Source organism: Leucoraja erinacea, chromosome 2 (assembly GCF_028641065.1).
Source record: "Leucoraja erinacea ecotype New England chromosome 2, Leri_hhj_1, whole genome shotgun sequence".
Lineage (NCBI taxonomy): Eukaryota > Metazoa > Chordata > Chondrichthyes > Rajiformes > Rajidae > Leucoraja > Leucoraja erinaceus.
In genome coordinates this window covers 50265813-50292200 of record NC_073378.1, presented here as the reverse complement: position 1 = coordinate 50292200, position 26388 = coordinate 50265813, and the positions used below count along the sequence as shown (strand labels likewise).

At 43.8% G+C, this 26388-nt stretch overlaps 1 protein-coding gene across 1 annotated transcript in view; it reads left to right on the top strand.

Moving 5' to 3' along the window:
- LOC129709921 (inactive phospholipase C-like protein 2) overlaps positions 1 to 26388 on the top strand; it is a 251709-nt gene that overhangs the window by 203450 nt on the left and 21871 nt on the right. Inside the window, exons 4-5 of the mRNA XM_055656615.1 lie at positions 14893 to 14968; positions 25388 to 25497. Coding sequence (XP_055512590.1) covers positions 14893 to 14968; positions 25388 to 25497 — 186 coding nt within the window. The remainder of the gene's footprint in view (positions 1 to 14892; positions 14969 to 25387; positions 25498 to 26388) is intronic.

Sequence of the window (26388 nt, the reverse complement as noted above, 5' to 3'; positions counted from 1 at the left end):
TAGGGTGGGAAGATGTGTCCGGTGGTGGGAACCCGTTGCAATACACGTGTATCTTTGCCTCACTTTGCTTTTCCTTGACTCCTACCACCCACCTGCTTCTGCCTCCTGACTCCACTCCTCCCTCTCCTTCAACCAGTTCCTTCTCTATCATGCTTCACCCCTCCTCGAGGTGTATGTCGGAGCAAAGCCCGATCTGGTTCAAAAGGTCATATCACACAAGGCCAGATGGCAGAACTCGAGGAAATCTTGGTCTGGACATATTTAATATGTAATCCAGGATGCACTGAGGCAAAACAGAAAAGATCCATGCACAGGTAGAAGGCATTTCAATTAATTTCAAAAGCAGGTTGTGAAATTAGAAGGGAATTAATGCAGGCTTTAGGACCAACAGCTTACAGAGAATGATGACATACCACATCAGTTTACAGTCAGATGTCGGCTGGTAAGAAGTGCAATCTGATGTGCACAAGGAGGAATGAAAATATTAAATGGGGCTTGAAAGTGGGAAATAAAATTTGAAGTACATGACATAACCGGATGGATGGCTAAAAGAGAAGTGAGAAAACATCAAAACAAAGCAAGTGTACACAGGCAGAGGAATAGGGCAAGAGATGTGCATACGAATATCTAAGTTGTGTTTGAAAAATTAGGTTACAGTTAGTTGGTTGTTTACCATTGAGTTATGTGGAATTCAGGAGCTAATAGCTCTAAGCAGTGACAAGATGCCTGAATTAACTGTCTGACAGGAAAGTGTTGGTAGAAGATATTTATATTATAAATGTTGACATTAAAAGCATGACTCAAAAGCTGTGGCACAAGAAATTAGATTAATTCAGATAGATGCTGGAGAAACTCAGCAGGTGAGGCAGCATCTATGGCGCAAAGGAATAGGTGACGTTTTGGGTCGGGACCCATCTTCAGACTGATGTGGGGTGGGGGGGGGAGGGGAGTAAGAAGAAAGGAAGAGGTGGAGACAGTGGGTTGTGGGAGATCTCGGATGGGAAGAGGAAAGAGGGAGAAAGCAAGGACTACCTGAAATTGGAGAAGTCAATGTTCATACCGCTGGGGTGTAAACTACCCAAGCGAAATATGAGGTGCTGCTCCTCCAATTTGTGGTGGAACTCACTCTGGCCATGGAGGAGGTCCAGGACAGAAAGGTCGGAGTCGGAATGCGAGGGGGAGTTGAAGTGCTGAGACACCAGAAAATCAGGTTGTTTATTGCGAACCGAGCGGAGGTGTTGGGCGAAGCGATCGCCAAGCCTGCGCTTGGTCTCACCGATATAGAGCAGTTGACACCTAGAGCAGCGGATGCAATAGATGAGGTTGGAGGAGGTGCAGGTGAACCTCTGCCTCACCTGGAAAGACTGCTTGGATCCTTGGATGGAGTCAAGGGGTGAGGTAAAGCGACAAGTGTAGCATTACCTGCAGTTGCAAGGGAAAGTGCCAGGGTTTGAGTGGGAAGGGACGAATTGACCAGGGAGGGAGCGGTCTCTGCGGAAAGCCGAAAGGGGAGGAGATGGGAAGATGTGGCCAGTGGTGGGATCCCGTTGGAGGTGGCAAAAATGTTGGAGGATTATCTGTTGTATGTGACGGCTGGTAGGGTGGAAGCTGAGGACAAGGGGGACTCTGCCCTTGTTACGAGTGGGGGGATGGGGAGTGAGAGCAGAGTTACGGGATATAGAAGAGACCCTGGTGAGACCCTCATCTGTAGTCGAAGAGGGGAACGCCCGTTCCCTACAGAAGAAGGACATCTCTGATGCCCTGGTGTGGAACACCTCATCCTGGGTGCAGATGCGGCGTAGACAGAGGAATTGGGAGTAGGGGATAGAGTTCTTACAGGAAGCAGGGTGGGAAGAAGTGTATCCCAGATAGCCATGGGAGTCTGTGGGTTTGTAATGGATGTCGGTCAGTAGTCTGTTACCTGTGATGGAGATAGTGAGGTCTAGAAACAGTAGGGAGATGTCGGAAATGGTCGAGGTAGATTTGAGTGCCGGATGGAAGTTAGTGATGAAATGGATGAAGTCAGTGTGTTCTGCATGGGTGCAGGAGGTAGCACCAATGCAGTCGTCAATGTAGTTGAGGCAGAGTTCTGTCAGAAGGATCATTTGTTCTGGTAGACAAATTAATAGTTCTCTAAGCAGCAAGTCCTTTTCGGAGCTCCCGCAACGGCAACTTCCCCCGCTGGAATCGCAGGATTTAAAGGACTCGGAGCGGGGCCTAACATCGCCCGGCGCGGCCTAACGGCCGCGGGACTTACCATCGCCCGCCAGGGGCTTTAACATTGGGAGCCCCCCAGTTCAGAGATATAGCCTCGACGTTGCAGTTGGATTGCTGGACCGCGGGAGAAGAACAAAGGGAAGAGATAAGACTTTTGCCTTCCATCACAGTGAGGTGTTGGAAGTTCACTGTGATGGATGTCTGTGTAAACTGTGTTAAGTGTGGGTCTTGTTTTTTTTTTTAATTGTTAAGACTGTACAAAATGCAATTTTGTCCAATCCAAGCTGTTTGAATGGCAATAAAAGGCATTCTATTCTATGCATTCTATTCTATAAGCAAAAAGTATGTTGTGGACTCCTAAATATATATATATATTTTTAATCAAAATATACCTAATTATAAGAAATGCTATATAAAATGCTGTCTGTCATTCTTCATCTGATTTATTTCATGCAAATTTAAGCTTGATAGATTACTAAGCAAAATATTACCTTCTCCTGACCATAAGCTAGGTTACGGTCCGCTTCCCCTCTACCCACTGCGAACATTGGACTTTGTCCATGGAACTTCTTCTTCTTCTTTTGTGTGGCGCGTACAGCGTAAAGTTGTTGGACAACTTGTTCTATTTGATCTTCCGTTTGTGTAAGTCGAGTTGATTGCATTAGTCGAAACAGGGCGGACCACGTGAAGGTTGCAATTTTCCACCCCGTCCATGGAACTGATGCGCCGCAATGCCGAGAATTATATTCTGCACTCTGCATTTTCCTCATTACTCTGCCTATTGTACATGAATGTGACTTCACTGCATAATATTATCTGATGTGATTGGATCTTGTCTTGATTGCAAAACAAGGTTTTTCACTGTACCTCGATACACATGACAATATGGAACCTAAAAGTAAACCTAAAAGAGGCCATTGTTGACCATTAAGAGACCATCATAATTATGATCACAGAATTGTGTGGCACAGAGGCCATTGATTCCATTGAGCCCATGTTGGGACATATACTTATCCCATTCCCCTCATATTTATCTTTTATTTCTGATTCCTGTCTGTTTCAAATATTTCAATTTTCTTTTGAGAACATTCAAATCATCAATGCTGTTACCTAACAATGTTTCCCCACTGCCTCAGCTTCATTTGCTTTAGATTTTTCATCCTTCAGCCATAATAACTAAATATCTCTGTAAAAGTTCTTGCTTTTTCTGAGGAGAACAATCATTCATTTTGCTCTGTGCACATAGCTGTAACTCCTCCCTACAAGGGATTATTCTTGTAAAAAAACAATGTTTGTGTGTCCTTTTCAAATGTAATGCCTAGAATTGAATGCAATACCCAAGCTGGAGCCAATATCATTTATATGGGGTTAGCATAACTTAGGTTTTGTACATTATGTCCCTCCTCTCTCCACCCTCAAAGCAACCCCACCCTTCCTGCCACCACCCGTCTCTCTATATACATATATCCAGTTTTCAAATTGTATAATGTGGCATATATCCACCTTCCCCACATTCCTAACAAATGTTGCTTTTCATACTTTGTTGTTTTCAATTTCACTTGCCATGTGTCTGCACATTGAATAACTTCTCTTCTCTCCCTGCCGATCATCAGTTCCCTCTAGTTCTACGTTATCCCACTTTCTCATCCACTTCTTACACCCTAGGGGCAATTTCCCCTAGGGGCAATTTGCAGAGGCCAATTAACGTATAAACCGGCACGTCTGAGATATGGGTGGAAACGGGAGCACCCAGAGGAAACCCATATGGCCACAGGGAGAACGTGCAAATAACTATACAAGTAGCAGCTGAGATATTTCAAAATAACCAAAACAAAATTCAACATGAAAAGTCAGATGATCTTGCATATAAGTATGTAACATACATAAATGTGTGGAAATGTTAACAACATTAGCATGAGAATATGAGCAATGGATGCACCAGTCACTTTTGTTCTGACACATTTAGTAAAGTAGCAGTCTTCCTGCTCCACCCTCTCAACATATTTTAAGGGCTACTCCAATAATACAGGGGTTTCAAGTATAAAACTAGGGAAGTAATGTTAAATGGATATATAAATCACAGAAGATTGCATACAGTTCCGGTCACGATATTTGGAAAGAATGTCCAAGTGAGATGACAAAGGAATTTAGAATGGCAGCTGGAAGAAAGGATTTCAGCAAAAGATTAAGCTGGAAAAGGTCATGGAAAGAGGGGGATTAGATGGTTCAAAAGAGGACATGGATTCAAAGTGAAGGCCATAAGAAAGTGTGGAGTGTTGGGACTGTAGGGTGTTCTATGTTTTTTGTGAAACGTGGCTGTGATTTGGAACTCGCTGCCTGTGAGGTTGGCACAAATAGTCAATCAAAGTCCTAAAGGGAATTAGATAGATACTTGAGGGGAAATACTTGCAGCTTCAGCACTGAGGTACCATTGCGGAACAGCCCGTCGAACCTCGCCGCCGCACCGGGGCCTACTCACCTCGCCACCTCACTGGGCCCACCGAACCTTGCTGCCGCACCGGGCCCGCCGAACCTCGCCGACCATCCGCCCACCGGGACCTCCCACGCTTTGCCCGCTGACCCAGACACCACTCCCCGCGGTCTTCCACCATCGATTCCACCGACCCTCGCCACTCCACCGCCCTCCAGCAGCCCGCAGCCATCGCCTTACCTGCAGCCTGGACTCAGCACCAGGCCTGAAGCTTCCACGCTGCAGACTACAACTCCCCTGGGTTTGACTGCGCCGGGTCCTAGTGCCAGTCCCCCCCAACCCTGGTAACATCAGTGGCTGTTCCACTGGGTCTTCCCCACCACCCTCAAACTATGTGACCCCAGCTCTTTCTCCACCCACATTACAGTCCTCATACCGCCATCCACCCTGACCACCCACCACCCCCCCTCCAGACATCGCCTCTGCCTCAGTCCTCTCACCTGCCTTCCTCCGGCCCCAATCCCCATCCTTGCCGTGTGTTCACAATCCCCCCTGACCTCCCCCTCTTAGATACCGAACGGTCTGTCCTCAGCAGAGGCCTCACCTTTGGCCCCCTCCGCCCCCACCTCAATGAGTTCCGCGCCCGCCACGAATTTGAGCTCTTCTTCCGTCACCTCCGCCTCACAGCGTTCTTCCATGGGACGGAGTCCTCGCCCCCCATTGATGATCTCTTTTCCCATCTCCAATGGACCCCCTCCTCTCGAGCCCCCCGCAATTACCGCTACAGGCGACCTGATGCTCAGGCCGTCTCGCCGGGATGATGGAACTCCGACGTCGGAACGGAAGAACATCCTCAGCGGCTTGGACCTCCGAATCGGCCACTTCCTACCGGAGACCGTGGCTAACGAAGTCCACAGGCTGAGCTGGCCGGAGATTCACGCTGGCGGCCCTCGGCAAAGGGATCCCAGGGCTCTGCGATGTTGAAATCAGCGCGGCCCGAAGCTGGGAGCACCGCAAACCACAGCTCTGATGTTGAAGCAGCAGGCCCAACACACTAGAGCTTCAAACGCGATCCAGATAAGGCATCGCCCGCTCCGCAGTGAATCCAATATGTATTTTAAAACCAACTGTTTAATGACAACATACTGTAGGATCTAAAAGTGTCACACTGTCACTGCCGGGTGGTCATGGTCCTCTAGTCTTGGGGGTGGCGGACTGGGGGGAGCCTCACAAGTGAAATAGCCTACGGCCTCTCTTCATCTAAATCCAGCCCTGAGAACCATTCATGTCTGTTGAAGCCTGGCAGAGGAAAACCTCAATTCTGTATTCAAATCAACGTGGACCTCAACTAGAATCTGTTTTTGCATGCATTTGCACAGCATGTTCACTTTTCTCAAATTTGACATTAAGCTGAAGCAGGATTCATCAAATGCATGTCACGCACCTATTAAGTCAAATGAGAAAAAAGAAATATTCTTACAAATGCATCATAAATAGATGATCCTCTGTCTTTTAAGTGGCTGATTGCGGCAAAACCACTCCAGCATGGTACTCTCGATGATAGTTGTTAAATGTACAAAGTAAAGGTCATTAATGGCCTCTGTATTGAAGAGAGTAATTTCTCATTTATATTTACTATATTTTTTTGTCAAATTCACACTGTTACTACTCAATATCTTAAAAAAAACATTTATAAGTAAGCTTAATTTCCTGTTTATTTTTGTTTAATTAGTTACTTATGGCTTCATTACGAAACTAACTGCGTTAAGTTACTGAGGGAATTAGATTGTCAGTAGAAATGAATTATCTTGGGTTAACAACTAATCTTTCAGTTCATCTAAAATGTTATAATTTTGTGTATAAATTGTTGTTTGCACCATTAAGTGTTAAATATTTGTGAAACAACAATATTTAAGAATCAAATATTTATTTTGTTTTTACATCCAAGGGGGAGAGCTTCAAATGGGGCAAACAATGTTTACATTACTGGTGTTGGCAGTAGCTCAGTAAATGTATCCAATTAACAGATAAACTCCCACAACAGGATGGCTAATCCTTGCCTTATGCTGAATCCCCATTACCCATTTTAAGCAAGATCATTATTTGACCTCGCAATCCTAAAAAATATGTCATTTGTAATATTAATGGTCATTAATATCAAAACTTACCCTCTAGTAACTTCTTATGACACAGTTCCTGTTGTATTTAGACTGGCACATAATTAAATCTGCTACTAGTAAAAATATTAATTGATTTCTTAAAACATAGCAAGGAAAATAACAGATCTGAGCAGATTTTGTTAATTGATCACTCATCATTGAACTTTTTCCCTCTGTCGAGTATTATTATAGAAAATACATTTGTAGGTTATTTTAGAAACATAAAATATGTGCAAGAATGGTAGACTCAAATAAAGAAAAAGCAAAACATAATAATTTGGTTACATAACCTTATGACATTTCATGTTGCTGTACAGCTAATCATTCTTTTGGTTCAGCAGTACGCCAGTGCTCAATAACATTTCATTATTCTGAAGATAAATGCTGGTTGTTATTGTTATTAAAAACACTCTTCTAAAAACAGCACTGATCATCAATATATGATCACCGGATCATATATTTTAGTAACAGAAAATACTGTAAATACTCATGAGGTTAGGCCTCATCTGTGAAGGAAACATCTTTTTGCTAAATGATGGCTTCACATTTTGTTTGTTTTTTACTTCAAATTTGCCACTTCTGCATTGGTCTGTTTTCAGTTTATATTTAGTGATGTTAATTAAAGGCTATTTATCAGCCAGAACACCAGGAATTCCCCTGTCATTCTCTGAAATAGTAGTTTGGGATTTAATCCCACTTCATGAACAAACAGAACCTTAAGGGCCTGTCCCACGGGCATGCGACATGCATGCGGCAAGCGCGACCTGAAGGGCCGGTCCCACCAGCATGCGGCAAGTGCGACCTAACGTGGTCGCTTGAGCCATACAGCCTCACGGGGCCGGTACCACTTCGATCGCCGGAGCCGTATGGAGTTCTGTGAAGCTGGTCCCGATATTGCGCGGGCTCCGAAAAACTGACCGTGTTTAAAAATTCCGCGCAGCAACGGCCTGCCGGCCCGCAGCTACCTCGACGCCGTGTCACTCACTCTACCTCCCGCTTCTGGTTTGGTCGCGCTTGCCGCATGCCGTACAACTTTTTGTTCCGGTAGGCGGCGCGACTCTTGTCAGCAGCGGCCTCTGCAGCCCGTCCGCGTTTTTATTATTTTTTGTCTATGTTTCTATGTAGTTTTTGTTATTTTTTGTTGGGGTGTGTGTGTGTGGGGGTGTGGGGGTGGGGGGGGTAACTTTTAAATCTCTCCCTACACGGGAACCCGACCTTTTCTGTCGGGTCTCCGTTGTCGTTGGGGCTGCAACGAGGAGTGGCCTCCAACAGGAGAAGACCGGGGACTCTGGTGCCGACGACTCACCTCACCGTCGCGGAGCTGGCCGATTCCAGAGCGGTGGTGGAGCGCTGCTGCTGCTGCGGCCCGACCTCCGGAGATTCGGAGGCTGCAACTGCGGGTCTGGCGGACGGCGGCACCGGGAGCCCGCGGGTCCCTGGAGGGAGACCGCTTTTCAGGGCTCCTGCAACGGCGACTTCTCCCGCCCGAGTTGCGGGGTTGAAGAGCTCCTGGAGCGGGGCCTTACATCACCGCCCCGCGCGGCTTGGAATGGCCGCGGGACTCTGCGAGCGCACGCCGGAGGCTCTAACACCAAGACCCGGTGTGGCACCACCCGGCGTGGCTTTAATGGCCGGGGGCTTTGAGTTTGACTCTGACATCAAGGGGGGGGGGGAGTGCAGTGGAGAGATACGTTTTTTTGGCCTTCCATCACAGCGATGTGATGGATGTTTATGTAAATTATGTTGTGTCTTGGGTCTATTTGTTTGTAATGTATGGCTGCAGAAACGGCATTTCGTTTGGACCTCAAGGGGTCCAAATGACAAATAAATTGAATCTTGAATCTTGAATCAAGCGACCACGTTAGGTCGCGCTTGCCGCATGCTGGCCCTTTAGTTTAACATCATGAACAATGGCGCATCTGTGCTTTCTTGGTATGAGCTTGGTTATTTTTGCATATAGTGGTCTGTCCTATCACACTTTGTGCGGCATCTAGTATTCCTTTTGGGCATGCAGTTCATTGCACATCCAAATCAAGAGAGAATCATGTCACCGAATAGCCCTTAATGTTCAGTATCTTTCCGGCGGTTTCCCATGGTGACTGAAATGTAGATAGATGATTAAAACTGTAATACATTGAAATGCATTGGCCTGCATGACACCACTTTGCCAAATGCCCTCTGACAAGATATAATAAAATGTGCTCAGCATTAGTGATCTCCTTCATGCGTCACTGGATAACAAACTCCGAGAAGTTGCTGATTTTTTCAGTCACTGTTCAGAAGCAACATGATGGTAACAGTCATGTCCACTAGGCCTCCATGTTATGGCTATGGCACAAGCAGATGTCAGACTTCAGAGGCAATGTCTCATGCACTTTTCCACGCCAAGGTTCAGGGAGGAATGCTGCTCCGTAGACACCTGAAAGTTTACAGCCACCCGCCAAGAATCCTGTCACTGTTCAACCTCCCTCCTTGAACAGATTCTCCTGCTCCGCCTGTTCTCTGCTTGTTCTCCAAGACACACCACACTCTGTCCATATTGCAAAGCTTCAGCCCATGGTAATGTGCAGTCTGTAAATTTTACAAACTTCAAAGAATTTATTAGTTGTTTGAAATTGAAACAATTACATGTCCCTTTTTAAATTGAGGTAGCCCTTGGTAAAAGATTGCACCAATTATTAAAATACTTGGATGAAGTCTATATTTAGTTTAGAGATACAGCGTGGAAACAGACCCTGTCCATCGAGTCCACATCAATCATCGGACATTAGTACTGCATTATCGCACTAGAGGTAATTTACATAAGGCAATGAACCGACAAATCTGCACGTCTTTGGAATGTGGGTGAAAGCCGGAGTACCCGGAGAAAATCCCCACAGCCACAGGGAGAATGTTCAAACTCTGCACAGACAGCGCCCGGAGTCAGGATTGAACCCAAATACAAAGAATAACAACAACTAATACCAAATAAAATACCGACTTTGAATAGAAATGGGAAAGGAACATGATTGGAATATTGGCATTTCTGAGATTGGTTGAATCCTGCAAGAGATTAATTCAGACGTAGGTCAGAACAACATGATGTGTAGCAGATATATACTATTAATCGATTTAAACTCTTTACTGTTGCAGAACATATAAACAGAATTAGATACACCATACTTAAATACATTCATCAAATTTAGATACAATAGATGGTGCTAAAGGAATGATAAAGAGTGCAGAATATACGCAGTTCTCTGCTTTGTAGCGTATCAGTTCCATAGAGAAATCCAATGTTCACAACGGAATAGAAGTGAATCAGACAGCTTATGGAAGGACAGTTTTGGTCTCCTAATCTGAGGAAAGACATTCTTGTCATAGAGGGAGTACAGAGAAGGTTCACCAGACTGATTCCTGGGATGGCAGGACTTTCATATGAAGAACGACTGGATAGACTCGCCTTGTACTCGCTAGAATTTAGAAAATTGAGGGGGGATCTTATAGAAACATACAAAATTCTTAAGGGGTTGGACAGGCTAGATGCAGGAAGGTTTTTCCCGATGTTGGGGAAGTCCAGAACAAGGGGTCACAGTTTAAGGATGAGGGAAATCTTTTAGGACTGAGATGAGAAAATCATTTTTTACACAGAGAGTGGTGAATCTGTGGAATTCTCTGCCACAGAAGGTAGTTGAGGCCAGTTCATTGGCTATATTTAAGAGGGAGTTAGATGTGGCCCTTGTGGCTAAAGGGATCAGGGGGTATGGAGAGAAGGCAGGTACAGGATACTGAGTTGGATGATCAGCCATGATCATATTGAATGGCGGTGCAGGCTCAAAAGGCCGAATGGCCTACTCCTGCACCTAATTTCTATGTTTCTATGACCGTTCAGAAGCTTGATAACAGAGGGGAAGATGTACCCAGTCTAGTGGTGGGCACTTTCAAGCTTCTGTACCTTCTTCTGGACAGAAGCAGGGAAAAGTAGGAATGACCAGGGTGAGACAAGTCTTTGATTATGTTGGCTGTTTTTTCGAGGCAGTGTGAAAAGTGAATGGATTCAATAATGGTAAGTCTGGTCTGTGTGATGGGCTGCGCTACATTTACAACTCTCTCCTTTTTCATGCACTTGGACTGAGCTGTGCACAAACCAAGCTGTGATGCAACCCAACAGTATGTTTTCTGTGATACATCTGTAGAAGTTTGTAAGAATCACTGGAGATGTGCCAAATTTCCTACGTCTCCTGAGGAGGCGTTTGTGTGCCTTCATAGTTGTCTCTTCGGTGTGGATGGTCCACAACAGATCTTTTTTTAATGTTAATGTCAAGGAATGGCTCTCAGCCATTTTCACTTGTACATCATTGTTGTTAATTTGTGCATGTACTCCACCATGCTTCCAGCATTGATAACCAGCTGACATTCAAGGAGAGATTATTGGCCTGACACCATGTTACTCAGTTCTCTATATCTTTCTCTGGTGTCATCTGCAAACTTGTAGGTAGAGTTAGAACAGAATTTGACCATAGAGTTGTGAGTGTGTATATGAGTATAGTAGGTGTCTGAATATGCATTCTTCCAGAGCACCGTTGTTGATAATTGTTATAGGAGGTTTAGTCACCTATCCTCATTGATTGTAGTCTGTGGATCAGAAAGTCAAGGATACAGTGGCAGAGGAGGGGTCCAAGAGTTTGGAGATGTTTTGATAGGATTATGATGTGAGAGGCGGTGCTATAGTCGATAAATAGTAGTCTGATGTAGGAGTCCTTGTCACGTAGGTGTTCCAGAGATCAATTTAGCATCAGGGAGATGCGTCTGCTATGGACCTTTTGCGACGGTAAGCAAACTGCGGTAAATCAAGGTTGGCTGGGAGGCTGGAGTTAATGTGCACCAACACCAGTCTCGTGAAGCACTTACTTCATGATGGTGGATGGTAGTCATTAAGGCACGCTACCTTACTTTTCTTTTACACTGGAATCATAGTGGTCATTTTGAGGCAGGTGGGGAACTCAGAATGGAGCAGTGAGGTCAAAGATGTCTGTGAATACGTCTCCCAGCTGACCCACGCAAGTCCTAAGGACGTGGCCAATGACTCCATCTGGACCAGTTGCTTTCAATGGTTTCACTCTCAGAAGGACGATCTTACGATTCTGCCACAGTAACCATAGGTACAGGTGCACCCGAGGCTGGTGTAGTGAGTGGCATTATATTCAAAGCGGGCATTAGAATGTATTGTTAATCTGGGGAGGACCCATTGCCACCAACGATTCTGCCGCCTTTGCATTGTAGCCCGTTATAGCATAGAAACATAGAAAATAGGTGCAGGAGTAGGCCATTCGGCCCTTCGAGCCTGCACCGCCATTCAATACGATCATGGCTGATCATCCAACTCAGTATCCTGTACCTGCCTTCTCTCCATACCCTCTGATCCCCTTAGCCGCAAGGGCCACATCTAACTCCCTCTTAAATATTGCCCATGAACTGGCCTCTCAACTACCTTCTGTGGCAGAGAATTCCAGAGATTCACCACTCTTTGTGTGAAAAATGTTTTTCTCATCTCGGTCCTAAAGGATTTCCCCTTTATCCTTAAACTGTGACCCCTTGTCCTGGACTTCCCCAACATTGGGAACAATCTTCCTGCATCTAGCCTGTCCAACCCCTTAAGAATTTTGTAAGTTTCTATAAGATCCCCCCTCAATCTTCTAAATTCTAGCGAAAAAGAGCATGCAGGCCTTGCCACAATCTATGGATGACGTGTCATTGTTGCTGCAGGATTTCATCACCACTGATCACGGCTCTTGCTGGCTTCCCACCCCATTGCTGTAATATTAGATTAAACATCTGGTGCCATTGTGTAATATGCTGACATAGCAAATTGGGTGCTGCAGCTGAAAGAGGAAGAAGGGAGGAACAAGTCGTGACTGGAGGAGGAGCGAGAGAAGAAAGGAGAGAGAGAGAGAGAGAGAGAGAGAGAGCGAAATGAAACGGGGTTGGTCCATTGGAAGGATCCGGCAGTGTGAACTGGAAGGAAGTGGACAGACTTGCAAATTCCTGATTGGCACAAAACTAAATAACTCTGAACCACATTTTGCCGCGAGTGGAGTCACGTGGTTCAGAAAAAGATGGTCAGTGGTGGGCGCTCTAGTTCACTCCTGACCTTTGAAACAAATTGAAATATGACATATGATGAAAGAATAGGTCAACTGAGCTTGTATTCACTGGAATGTAGAGGGATAAGAGGGGGTCTTATAGAAACATATAAAATTCTTAAAGGAATTGACAGGCGAGATGCAGGAAAAATGTTCCCGATGTTGGGGGAGTCCAGAACCAGGGGTCACAGTTTAAGAATAAGGAGTAGTCCATTTAGGACTGAGATGAGGACAAACTTCTTCACCCAGATAGTTGTGAATCTGTGGCATTCTCTGCCACAGAAGGCAGTGGAGGCCTATTCACTGGATGTTTTCAAGAGAGAGTTAGATTTAGCTCTTAGGGCTAAAGGAATCAAGGGATATGAGGAAAAAGCAGGAACGGGGTACTGATTTTAGATGATCAGCCATGAAATTGAATGGTGGTGCTGGCACGAAGGGCCGAATGTCCTACTCCTACATCTGTTTTTCTATGTTTCTAGAAAATGAGTCTCAGAGTGACCTCTCTGATCAGTTCTTCCAGGAACCACTGGAAGATTGCTGGTGAGGCAAACATGTCCTTCCCGAAATAAACCTCCCACAAATCACACCTACTTCATTCCCTGCTCACAATCTGTCTGCTATTTGTGAAATATAGTGTCGACATCCATATGTTGTTGTGGCAAGGAGAATTAAAGTGCTTGTTGACGTTTCATTCTCAGACTGAACTCAGAGGAGACTGTATTGCAAGTAGTGGATACAACATACAAATTAAAAACAAAACAAATAAATTGCTGGTTCATGTCTTTGTGGACCTTGTGTCAATTCTTCCCTTCCCTCCCGTACACCCCCTCCCCCGGCACATTCCCTTGCAACCGCAAGAGATGCTACACTTGTCGCTTTACCTCCCCCCTCGACTCCATTCAAGGACTCAAACCGTCATTCCAGGTGCGACAGAGGTTCACCTGCATCTCCTCCAACCTCATCTATTGCATCCGCTGCTCTAGATGTCAGCTGATCTACATCGGTGAGACCGCGTAGGTTTGGCGATCGTTTCGCCGAACACCTCCGCTCAGTCCGCTTTAACCAACCTGACCTCCCGGTGGCTCAGCACTTCAACTCCCCCTCCCACTCCATATCCAACCTCTCTGTCTTGGGTCTCCTCCATGGCCAGAGCGAGCACAGCCGGAAATTGGAGGAACAGCACCTCATATTCCGCTTGGGGAGTCTGCACCTGCGGGCATGAACATTGAATTCTCCCAATTTTGTTTGCCCTTGCTGTCTCCTCCCCTTCGCATCTTTCCCTCAGCCCTCGGGCTCCTCCTCCTTTTTCCTTTCTTCTCTCCGCACCCCCCACCCCTCATCAGTCTGAAGAAGGGTTTCGGCCCGAAACGTTGCCTATTTCCTTCGCTCCATAGATGCTGCTGCACCCGCTGAGTTTCTCCAGCATTTTTGTGTACCTTCATGTCTTTGTGGAAATGGATAGTGAGGAAAGTCCTTTGGGGGGGGGGGGGGGGGGGGGGGGGGTACAATATGCAATGTTGACTTTTCTGCTTTAGTGCAGGAAAATACCTGCTGAATGTGTGATGGTGAATGCTGAAAGGAGAAGGCCAGGAAGGGAAGGCTCTAAACCGGAGAAGGAAAGGATGATCCATTGAGTGGTCAAGTCGGTGGTGCATAAGATGAGGGAATTGTCGTGATTCTGTGAAGTTTGAAAAGGGATGAAATCAGCTCTGCATCTGTTGTATTAGTGGCCTCTCCTCCTGCCCTTTTCCCATAATCCTAAATATTTTCTCCAGTAAGCTATCATCCGTGGGCAGAAGGCCTTGAGGGCGACAATCAAATCTACAATAAAAATTGCAGGCACATCCTCATCATATCTTACCACACTGTTCTTTTCAGGAAAGAGTGGTGTAAAAGTGACCAGTAAATGTGCTGGATGAAAATATTAACACAATTCGTCTTGTCTTTTTTTCATGTTTTATAGATGATTCAGACAACCAAAGCTTTACTAGAAAATGGTGATGGGGTATGTGAAAAGATATTGCAGTGTCAAAGAGCAGGTATGTGCAAATTCTGAAGCTACTTCGGTAAAATAATTATTTACTACCTGCACAATACCCTTGAATTATCATTGATTCTTTTAGGAACTAATACAGTTACCATAAATAAAGTTTAAATTATTTATTTAGAGTCCTGTAATTTCAGTCCCACCTACTCCATCTGCCCATCACCCTCCGACTCCTCCCACTGGATTCACATCCCTCCCCACTGCTCCCGTCCCTCTCGTATTTACTTCCACTCATCACCTTCTTTTATTATCAGATGCCATGATCTGTAACACTCTTTCTCCACTTCTCACCACCCAGCCTGTTATTATCTCCACCCTTCCCTCCCCCACCTGACTACATCTGACAGACAACCTCTCCTCACCTGGGTTCACCTATCGTTTGCCATCTCTTGCCCCCACCCTTTTCCCTCACCTCTTTATATTGGCTATCTCCCTTCTACTCTCTTGGTCCAGAAGAAGGATCTTGATCTGAAAAGGCTCCTGTCCACTTCCCTCCACAGATGATCCCTGACCCGTTGAACTCCTCCAGCAATTTGTTTTTTGCTCCAGATTCTGTCGATTATTGTGCTTGCAAAATTAGCTTCCAATGGCCTGATTTAGTTTTTCTGAAATACCAATAACTGAAATTAAAAATGGTACCCTAATAAATCAAAACCCCTTCCTACCACTTACAATGCTAGACTGAATTACATTGTGCAGAAAACTTGCTCTAACAGAAGATAGTCTAATGACACCAGTTGCTAAAAAAATGTCCATCTGCATACTGCAATAAAATCATTATTCGCTCTTGTAAACACCAATGAGTTTAGGCCTAACCTGCTCAACCTTTCCCCACACCTCTTCTTGTAAAGGCTATTGTTCCATTCACAAAAAAAACAAAGTGCTGGAGGCACTGGAAGTACTGGAGTACTGAAAGTACTGACAACGTTTCATCGACTATCCATTTTCCCCCACTGGCCCACTAAGTTCCGCCAGCATTTTGTTTTTTGCTCTAGATTATCTGCAGTCTCTTTTGTCAACCATTGCATTAGCCTTCCTAATTACATGCCATATCTTCATTGATAGTTCTTGCCCATTCACTCTCATCCCTTTTTAGGCCCTTTATGCCCCCTGATAACCCACCAAAGAAAAACAAGTCCTTCTCCTGTGACAATAACTGGGATTTTACATTCAATTAATTTAATAAAATCAGACTAAAAACCTAGCATCTATAATAATGACCATAAACATGTCAGATAGTCATTACAGCCGAGGCGGCTCATAAATGTGAATTAAGGAAGGAAGTATGTATCTTCACCCAGGATGATCTGCATCTGACTGCTACACAAACCAAGCTATAGGGTTGTACACTGTTCCAGCAGACCACTCAATGCATCGATCCACTACATCCAGTCTATCACATAGACTGTGGCGGACTGGCCAGGGTGTCAGCTTGCCCGATGGCAAGTGGGCCCCCTTTATCAAGTGGCCCCTGATGAAGTGGGCCCCCTTTGTCTCCTGGCAACCAATATTTTTAGACCTTGTCCGCCACAGCACGTAAATACAATATTAATTTGTCCTCCAACTGGAAAACATCAACAACTTCCCTTTATATACATTAATGAGCTGCAGCTTGTGTAGCAGCAGGAAGAATGTTGCAATATGTTGTGCTTGGCTATATTTCACTGCTTTTACATAGGTTGCCAGAGTTCACAATTAAGCTAAAATCATGTTGAATTCTGAGGAAAAGCATTTGAGCAGTGGTTCTCATAAAATATCTAAGCCCATCACTGCCTAGCAACACATTAGTTTACTGCATCTATTTTATTTAATGGTTGAATGACTCGAAGCCATCACGTGAAATATCATAGAGCAAAAGTGTAGACCATTTTCCAAATGGGGAGAGGATTCAGACATTGGAGGTGCTGGGGACTTGGAAGTGCTGATGCAGAATTCCCAAAAGGTTAATTTGAAAGTTGAATCTGTAGTAAGGAAGGCAAATGCAATGCTAGCATTTCTTTCGAGAGGACTAGAATATAAAATCAGGTATGTAATGTTGAGGCTTTATAAGGCACTGGTCAGACGTAATTTTTGGAGTATTGTGAGAAGTTTTAGGGCCCATATCTGAGGAAGATGTTCTGCTGTTGGAGAGGGTGCAGAGAGGGTTTACGAAAATGATCATGGATATGACTGAGTTAACATATGATTAGAGTTTGACAGCACTGGGCCTGGACTCGCTGGAATTTAGATGGATGAGGGGGGACCTTATTGAACTTATCGAACAGCGAAAGGCCTGGATAGAGTGGATGTGTAGAGCATGTTTCTATTAGTGGGAGAGTCTAGAACCAGAGGCCACAGCCTCAGGAAATTCATTAGTTAGAGGGTAGTGAGTCTATGGAATTCATTGCCACAAACGGCTGTGGTGGTCAAGTCATTGTGTGCTTTTAAGGTGGAGATGAACATATTCTTGATTAGTACAGGTGTCAAAGAGTATGGAGAAAAGCAGGAGAATGGGGTTGAGAGAGAAAGATAGATCAGCCATTGAATGGCAGAATAGACTTGATGGGCCGACATTCAGAGGGTAGACAAAAAAGCTGGAGAAACTCAGTGGGTGAGGCAGCATCTATAGAGCGAAGGAATAGGCGACGTTTTGGGTCGAGACCTTTCTTCAGACTGATGTGGGGGGTGGGGGGGGGGGGCGGGAAAAATAAAGGAAGAGGCGGAGACAGTAGGCTGTGGGAGAGCTGGGAATGGGAGGGGAAGGAGGGAGAAAGCAAGGACCAACTTAAATTGGAGAGATCAATGTTCATACCACTGGGGTGTAAACTACCCAAGCAAAATATGAGGTGCTGTTCCTCCAATTTGTGGTGGGACTCACTCTGGCCATGGAGGAGGCCCAGGACAGAAAGGTCAGATTTGGAATGGGAGGGGGTGTTGAAGTGCTGAGCCACCGGGAGATCAGGTTGGTTATTGCGAACTGAGCAAAGGTGTTGGGCGAAGCGATCGCCAAGCCTGCGCTTTCTTTGTGTTACTGTTCTTTTTGTTATCTTCTGTTGAAACAAAATCATCACATAGGAGCAAAGAGGTCCACCTGCAGTTGTATAGGGCCCTAGTGAGACCACACTGGAGTATTGTGTGCAGTTTTGGTCTCCAAATTTGAGGAAGGACATTCTTGCTATTGAGGGAGTGCAGCGTAGGTTTACAAGGTTAATTCCCGGGATGGCAGGACTGTCATATGCTGAGAGAATGGAGCGGCTGGGCTTGTATACTCTGGAATTTAGAAGGATGAGGGGATCTTATTGAAACATATAAGATTATTAAGGGTTTGGACACGCTAGAAGCAGGTAACATGTTCCTGATGTTGGGGGAGTCCAGAACCAGGGATAAAGTTTAAGAAAAAGGGGTAAGCCATTTAGAACGGAGATGAGGAAACACTTTTTCACACAGAGAGTTATGAGTCTGTGGAATTCTCTGCCTCAGAGGGCGGTGGAGGCCGGTTCTCTGGATACTTTCAAGAGAGAGCTTGATAGGGCTCTTAAAGATATCGGAGTCAGGGGATATGGGGAAAAGGCAGGAACGGGGTACTGATTGTGGATGATCAGCCATGATCACATTGAATGGTGGTGCTGGCTCGAAGGGCCGAATGGCCTACTCCTGCACCTATTGTCTATTGTCTATAAAACAATGTTCTCTTACAATTTACATGTCAATAACACCTTCAATGTAGCAAAACATACCAAGATTTTTCACAGGAATGCCACAGTATGAAGTGTAGAGAGATAAATAGCCAAATGCTTGATCAAAAGAGGTTTAGAGGAGTGTGAAGGGAGGAAGGTGATTGAGAGGCCCAGGAAGGAAACTCTAGAGTGTGGTACGACACTGTAGCGGAGGAGTTCAGTCAGATCGTCAAATACATAATTGGAAGAACACAGAAATTTCAGAGAACTAAGGAGCAACAATGCACAACAGACAAAGTAGTGGTGAAGTCTTCGGACAAAGATCCAGAGAAATAAGTCCAATTTTTTTAACAACGGGGGATTTTATAGTCAGTTAATTTAGTAAGAGAATGAAAACTAGTTCAATACAGATGACCACAAAGTTCTCAGATAGTCATAAAATCCCAGTTGGTTTACCACTATCTATTAAAGAAGGAAATCTGTGGTCCTTACTCAAGCTAGTCTAAATGTGCTAGTCTAAATTATTTGCACTAAGGAATGCATAATTAGAAGGTCCTCAGCATTGACACTGGAAGCCATGAAGAATCAAACACATTGTCAAAAATTGCAGCAGGTTCTTGATCGGTTGGGCAGGTGGGCTGAGGAATGGTTGATGGAATTTAATACGGAGAAACATGAGGTGTTTCATTTTGGGAAGACTAACATGGGCAGGACCTGCAGAGTGAATGGTAGGGCTCTGGAGAGTGTTGTGGATCAGAGGGATCTAGGAGTGTAGGTACATTGTTTGTTGAAAGTGGCATCACAGGTAGGGTGGTCAAAATGTTTTTTGACACATTGGCCTTCATCAGGCTGAGTATTGAGTATTGGAGTTGGGAGGTCATGTTGCAGTTATATAAGATGTTGGTGAGGCCGCATTGTTTAGTTCTGGCTCCTCTTTATAGGAAAGATGGTGTCAAGCTGGAAAGGGTGTAGAGAAAATTTACGAGGACATTGCCAGGATTCGGCCTGAGCTATAGGGAGAGGTTGAGCAGGCTAGTACTCTACCACAGGAGGATGAGGGGTGATCTTTATAGAGGTGTTCAAAATCGTGAGAGGAATAGATTGGGTAGATACACAGTCTCTTGCCCAGAGTAGTGGAATCGAGATGCAGAGGACATAGGTTTAAGGTGGGGGGAAAGATTTAATAGGAACCTGAGGGGTAATCTTTTCACACAGAACGTGGTGTGTGTATGGAAGAGCTGATGGAGGAGGCAGGTGCTATTGCAATGTTTAAGAAACATTTAGACAGGTACATGGATAAGACAGGTTTAAAGGGATATAGGCCAAATGCAGGCAGGTGGGACTAGTGTAGATGGGACTTATTGGTCAGTGTGGGCCAGTCTGGAAGAAGGGCCTGCTTCCATGCCAAATTACTCTATGATGGGTAAATAAATGTACTTCTGACCACCACTTCCAGCATGCACTCCCCGGCTGATATATTTGTGGTCATCCTTGTTGAACTTAATCCGGAACAAATAAGGTTCAGAAAGTGTATTCTGCCTGAGATACTTCACAGCAATACTGGCTCATTACCACTGCAATTGCCCAAAGTGGCTATGCCTAGTAGCCCCAATGGTACCAGGGTTGATGAGGGGCTGGGTACCCTGTGCTGAGCAACTCGTCTTCCGACAAGTCGGAAAATTGTCATTACTTGGCTGGAAGGTTCCCTGACAAAACACACAACAATATGGCTTGGATAATGATAGCAGCAGAGTGGTGCAGCGGTCAATACTGCTCCCACCTGCTGGTGTTACCTGTGAGGATGTTGCACATTCCCCCCTGTGATAGCAACAGTGCCCTTCCATTTTCCAAAGACATGTTGGTTGGTAGATCAATTGACAAATGAAAAATTATCTCCTAGTGTAAGTGGTACAGGTCCACCACCGACAAGGTCGAGATCAGCCGCCTCACCCGGCCTAAATGCAACATTTTCAGGGGGAGTTTCAAGTGCCCTCCTGTAATTTAATACAAATAAAGGATCTAAGTCTAAATCTAATCTAATCTAAGTCTATTTTGTCCGGATTAAATGAGGTGCCAGATCACCAGTTGCCAGAAAACCGGTGGAAGCCTGTAGTAGGAAAACCAGGCTGGAGTTATTAGCCATGTGAGTAGATAAGTGGAGGAATGGGACTGACAAGAATACACAAAGACATACCATAGACTCAGTGGGCCAACTGTGCAATAACAAAAAATGAAATATTTAAAAAAAAATCAACATGGTTTTTATTGGGAACTCTCTATGCACGAGCACCTTCTCCGCTGGGATTGCAGTAAATCATAATGTGCAGGGATCGCTGTTCGGTGTGGACTTGATGGGCCGAAGGGCCTGTTTCCACACTATATCTCTAAACTAAACTAAACTCAAGGAATAGGTAAAATACTTGCAAAGGAAGGAGATAATAGGCAAGTAACAGGGGAAAGGGTAAAGAAAGTAGATCAATTTAGATAATTTCAATTGAAGAACTAGCACCAGTGCCATGGCATTGACCCAAAATATTTCATTTACTGTAACTTTTGTGATTTTATAAACCGGCAGCAGTTGCAGAATGAGATACAGACGTTGAATGGAAATCAAAGAGGAATCAGAACAAAATTGATTTATTGTAATTATAATTTATATGTAACTGTGGTTTTGCGTCCATTACCAAATTTTTCCACAAGCAATTTGTAGTTTTAAAACAATTCAAATGGAAATATGTTCTTTGAGAACTTTCCCTCATCAGCTGGTTAGCATATTTTAGTGCAAACTTAGATTTATAGGAAGGAATTAAATGCAAATAACATTTTTAAAAATCAACATAATAAAAAAAGACAGTCATAAAGAGTTATGGCAAGGTCAATAAACCTTGAACCAATTGAAAGTTGATAAAGTGGTGCATAAGAAATTAGCTGCCTACAGAAAGAGAGGCTAATAGTGGAACAGATATCTTCACTAATATATTTATTAATTTGTGGTAAAGTAAAATGTAATGTAAAATAATATGTTCGTTTTTCAATTGTATTGATATGTTTAAGAGTGGTAACGCTGCTGATTCCCCATATTCTGACCTTGGCCATAACTTTACAGTCAAAAGCCCCTTGGAAATCCAAACACATAATGTCATGTCACAATAGACCCTTTCTGCTGGATCTTCAAACAACTCAGTAAGGCTGCTCAAGCAAAACCTTTTTTAGAATCTGGACTATTACATTTTTGCTTGCAAAATATTTTTCTATCACTTCTATGAATAGGGATTCCATGGTGTTTTTTTTGCCATTGGACTCGATCTAATTGTTCTGAATTTGCATTCATACTGCTTTTAAAATACAGTAATTATATTATCAGTCCTGGCATGATTTCCTTTTCCAATGAACTTTGTGCAAAATATGATAGAACTTCAGTTATTTCTTGCCTTTTTCTTATAATATACACAGTGCAGTCCTGCCGGACATGGGCTAATCTTGCCTACAATATATCACTTTATAAGTTGGCTCTATCTTTTCATATTTCTTCTAATATCATAACCACAACAACAGTCTTTTTGATAAATACCGTGATTTAAAATTTCCTGTCACTACTTTTGAGCTTATCATCTGTTTCCCTTAACGACCTATCTTGTGTCATTATGTGGAGTTCTTAATTCTTTCTCCTTATATTTCTTGATAATTTAACTTGCTTTTTGCCTACCCGACTCTTATAGGTTTCCTAAACTTTTAAAATTCGTTAGTTACCCTTTTTCTTTTTAACTCTCCTTTTAAATATTTATATTACAACTATGTTTGTTCCATGATGTCCTTGTGACGTTCTTGTTGAAGAAGGGAGTGAGACAAACTATAGACCAGTTAGTTTAAATATCTGTTGTTAGGAACATGCTGGGACATCTAGGAAGAGAAATCTATGAAATGTTAACACAATCAAACCAATTAAACGTGGTTTTATGACAAATATGCTGGAATTAGAAGCAACACTAGCAAGTTTGCGGATGACACAAAGCTGGGTGGCAGTGTGAACTGTGAAGAGGATGCTAGGAGGTTGCAGGGTGACCTGGACAAGTTGAGTGAGTGGGCAGATGCGTGGCAGATGCAGTATAATATAGATAAATGTGAGGTTATCCACTTTGGTGGCAAAAACAAGGGTGCAGATTATTATCTCAATGGGGTTAGATTAGGTAAGGGGGAGGTGCAGCGAGACCTGGGTGTCCTTACACACCGGTCACTGAAAGTTGGTGTGCAGGTACAGCAGGCAGTGAAGAAACCTAATGGAATGTTGGCCTTCATAACAATAGGATTTCAGTATAGGAGTAGAGAGGTTCTTCTGCAGTTGTATAGGGCTCTGGTAAGACCACATCTGGAGTATTGTGTACAGTTTTGGTCTCTGAATTTGAGGAAGGACATCCTTGTGATTGAGGCAGTACAGCGTAGGTTCACGAGATTGATCCCTGGGATGGCGGGACTGTCATATGAGGAAAGATTGAAAAGACTAGGCTTGTATTCACTGGTGTTTAGAAGGATGAGGGGGATCTTATAGAAACATATAACATTATAAAAGGACTGGACAAGCTAGATATAGGAAAAATGTTCCCAATGTTGAGCGAGTCCAGAACCAGGGGCCACAGTCTTAGAATAAAGAGGAGGCCATTTAGGACTGAGGTGAGAAAAATGTTTTTCACCCAGAGAGTTGTGAATTTATGGGATCCCTGCCACTCAGGGCAGTGGAGGCCAAGTCACTGGATGGATTTTAGAGAGAGTTACATAGAGCTCTAGGGGCTGGTGGAATCAATGGATATGGGGAGAAGGCAGGCACGGGTTATTGATTGGCGACGATCAGCCATGATCACAATGAATGGCGGTGCTGGCTCAAAAGGCCGAATGGCCTCCTTCTGCACCTATTTTCTATGTTTCTATCCTCCTGCGCTCCATGGAATAGAGACCCAGCCTACTAAACCTCTCCCTGTAACTCACACCCTCAAGTCCTGGCAACTAGTCTAGTCCATTACAGAGAAAGGTTGAATAAGTTAGGTCTTTATTCTCTGGAGCGCAGAAGGTTAAGGGGGGACTTGATAGAGGTCTTTAAAATGATGAGAGGGATAGACAGAGTTGATGTGGACAAGCTTTTCCCTTTGCGAATAGGGAAGATTCAAACAAAAGGACATGACTTCAGAATTAAGGGACAGAAGTTTAGGGGTAACATGAGGGGGAACTTCTTTACTCAGAGAGTGGTAGCGGTGTGGAATGAGCTTCCAGTGGAAGTGGTGGAGGCAGGTTCGTTGGTATCATTTAAAAATAAATTGGATAGGCATATGGATGAGAAGGGAATGGAGGGTTATGGTATGAGCGCAGGCAGGTGGGACTAAGAGAAAATAATTGTTCGGTACGGACTTGTAGGGCCGAGATGGCCTGTTCCCGTGCTGTAATTGTTATATGGTTATATGGTTTGTTAACATCTTTGTAAATATTTTCTGAACCCTTTCAAGCTTGACAATATCTTTCCTATAGCATGATGCCCAGAACTGAACACAATATTCTGAATGCGGTCTCACCAATGTCTTATACAACTGCAACATGACCTCACACATTCTATATTCAATACTCTGACTGATGAAGGCAAAAATGCCAAAAGCTTTTTTGACCACCTTATTTACCTGTGACTCGACCTTCAAGGAACCTTGCACCTGTACTCCTAGATCCCTCTACTCTACAACACTATCCAGAGGCCTACCATTAACTGTGTAGGTCCTGCCCTTGTTCGGTCCCAAAATGCAATGCCTCATACTTCCCTGTATTAAATTCCATCAACCATTCCTCTGCCCACCTGGCCAATCGATCCAGATCCTGCTGCAACCGTTCACAACCACCTTCACTATCTACAAATTCACTAACTTTTGTATCATCAGCAAACTTGCTAATCTTATAAAATATTCCGCGATTGTCCTTAATGCTACCCACCAGAGCTATCTCCTGGCCCCTTTTTGCCTTTCTGATTTCCATTTTTAGTTTGCTCCTAAGTTCCCGAAACTCCTCCAGGGATGCACTTGATCCCAGCTGCCTACACCTGTCCTATGCAGCCTTCTTGTTTTTGACTAACGTCTCAATTTCCCTCGTCAGCCAAGCTTCCTTACGTTTGCCTGCTTTGCCCATCACTAACGGGGACGTCTCTAATCAGCCCTTGCCCATTCAAATACCTGTATATCCTATCCCTCATGAGCTTTCTTCAGTACACTTTTAAAAACATCCCACTTGGCCGATGTTCCTTTCCCCTCTAATAACCTGCCCCAGTCAACTTGAGTGAGACCTTCTCTCATACCCTTAAAGTTGGCCTTAACCCAGTTGAGCATTTTAACACGTGGACCCTCTCCGTCCCTATCCATAACTATCTTAAACCTAATCGATCTGTGGGCACTGGTCCCAAAAGGCTCCTCCACACACACTTCCTTAACTTGCCCTTCCCAAATTCCCAATACTAGATCCAGCGTCGCACTCTCACGTGCGAGGGTCTGAACAGGTCAGCATTGTGCCAGCTTTTTGAGGTAATTGTTCAATTTAGTAATACAAATAAAGTTGTGTTCCCTAATTCATGATCACAATGAATGGTGGTGCTGGCTTGAAGTGCCGAATGGCCTCCTGCACCTATTTTCTATGTTTCTATGTGGCTGAACAGTATTGATGAACAATGCAACTGATTACTTTAATCGCCCAGCAACATCTGCTTAGAAATAACAAATATGTGTTGCTTTCAGCCATGGACTTCCATGAAAATCTGAACAATATTGGAATTAAAGAAGGCCTTAAAGGAAGAAAGCTTCATAAAGCTATTGAGAGCTTTACATGGAACATCACTATTCTTAAGGTATTATTCACTACTCCATCAGAATACTGATTGAGGCAAATTAAACCATAAAAGAATTAATAGAATTTTTATTTTGTAACTAAAATGACAAAATTCAAAATGAATGATAATTTACATACAAGATTATTTAGGCCATAGTTGGATACTGTGTATAATATTTTATATCTTATTTTTAAAAAAGGTTGTATAGCCATGAGTATCAGGGCAAATTTGTTGGTATAGTGGCAGAGATGCAAAATTGAAACTATAATCTGAGATATTGAATATGGGGACTGTTTCCAATGATGAAGGTTAAGAGTTGATTTAATAGAGGCTTTCAAAATGATGAAGGAATTGATAGATTGAATAAGGATAGGCTATATCCTTGAATAATGGAACATCATTTAAAAATAATCAAAAGGCGAGTATAGGATAACATTATTAAAACATTTTGGTTTTGCTATTAAAACATAGCTTATTTTTTAAAGCACACATGAGGATACTGTTTTGGATTGTTCTCTAAATTCAGTAATACAAATACAATGGGCCAAATATTCAACATTGTAAAACATCTGGTCTGGAACATTAGATCACATGGGATGTAGGGTGGGCTAGCCAAATGGAAAAACTACCACCTCCGTCTCCTACAATCAAGTTTGTATCCAACTTGATTGTAGGAGACGGAGGTGGTAGTTTTTCAGACTGGAGCCTTGTAACGATATGGTAACAGTATGGAACAGGGATCAGTGCTGGATCGGATGAGGGAATGCAGATAGAGTTTAATTCAGATAAATGTGTTGCATTTTGGTAAGACAAAACAGGGCAGGACTTGCACAGCAAATGGTAGGTCCTAAGGGAATGTTGTAGAACAGAGAGAACAAGATCAATAGATTCTGGATCAATGTCCAATAG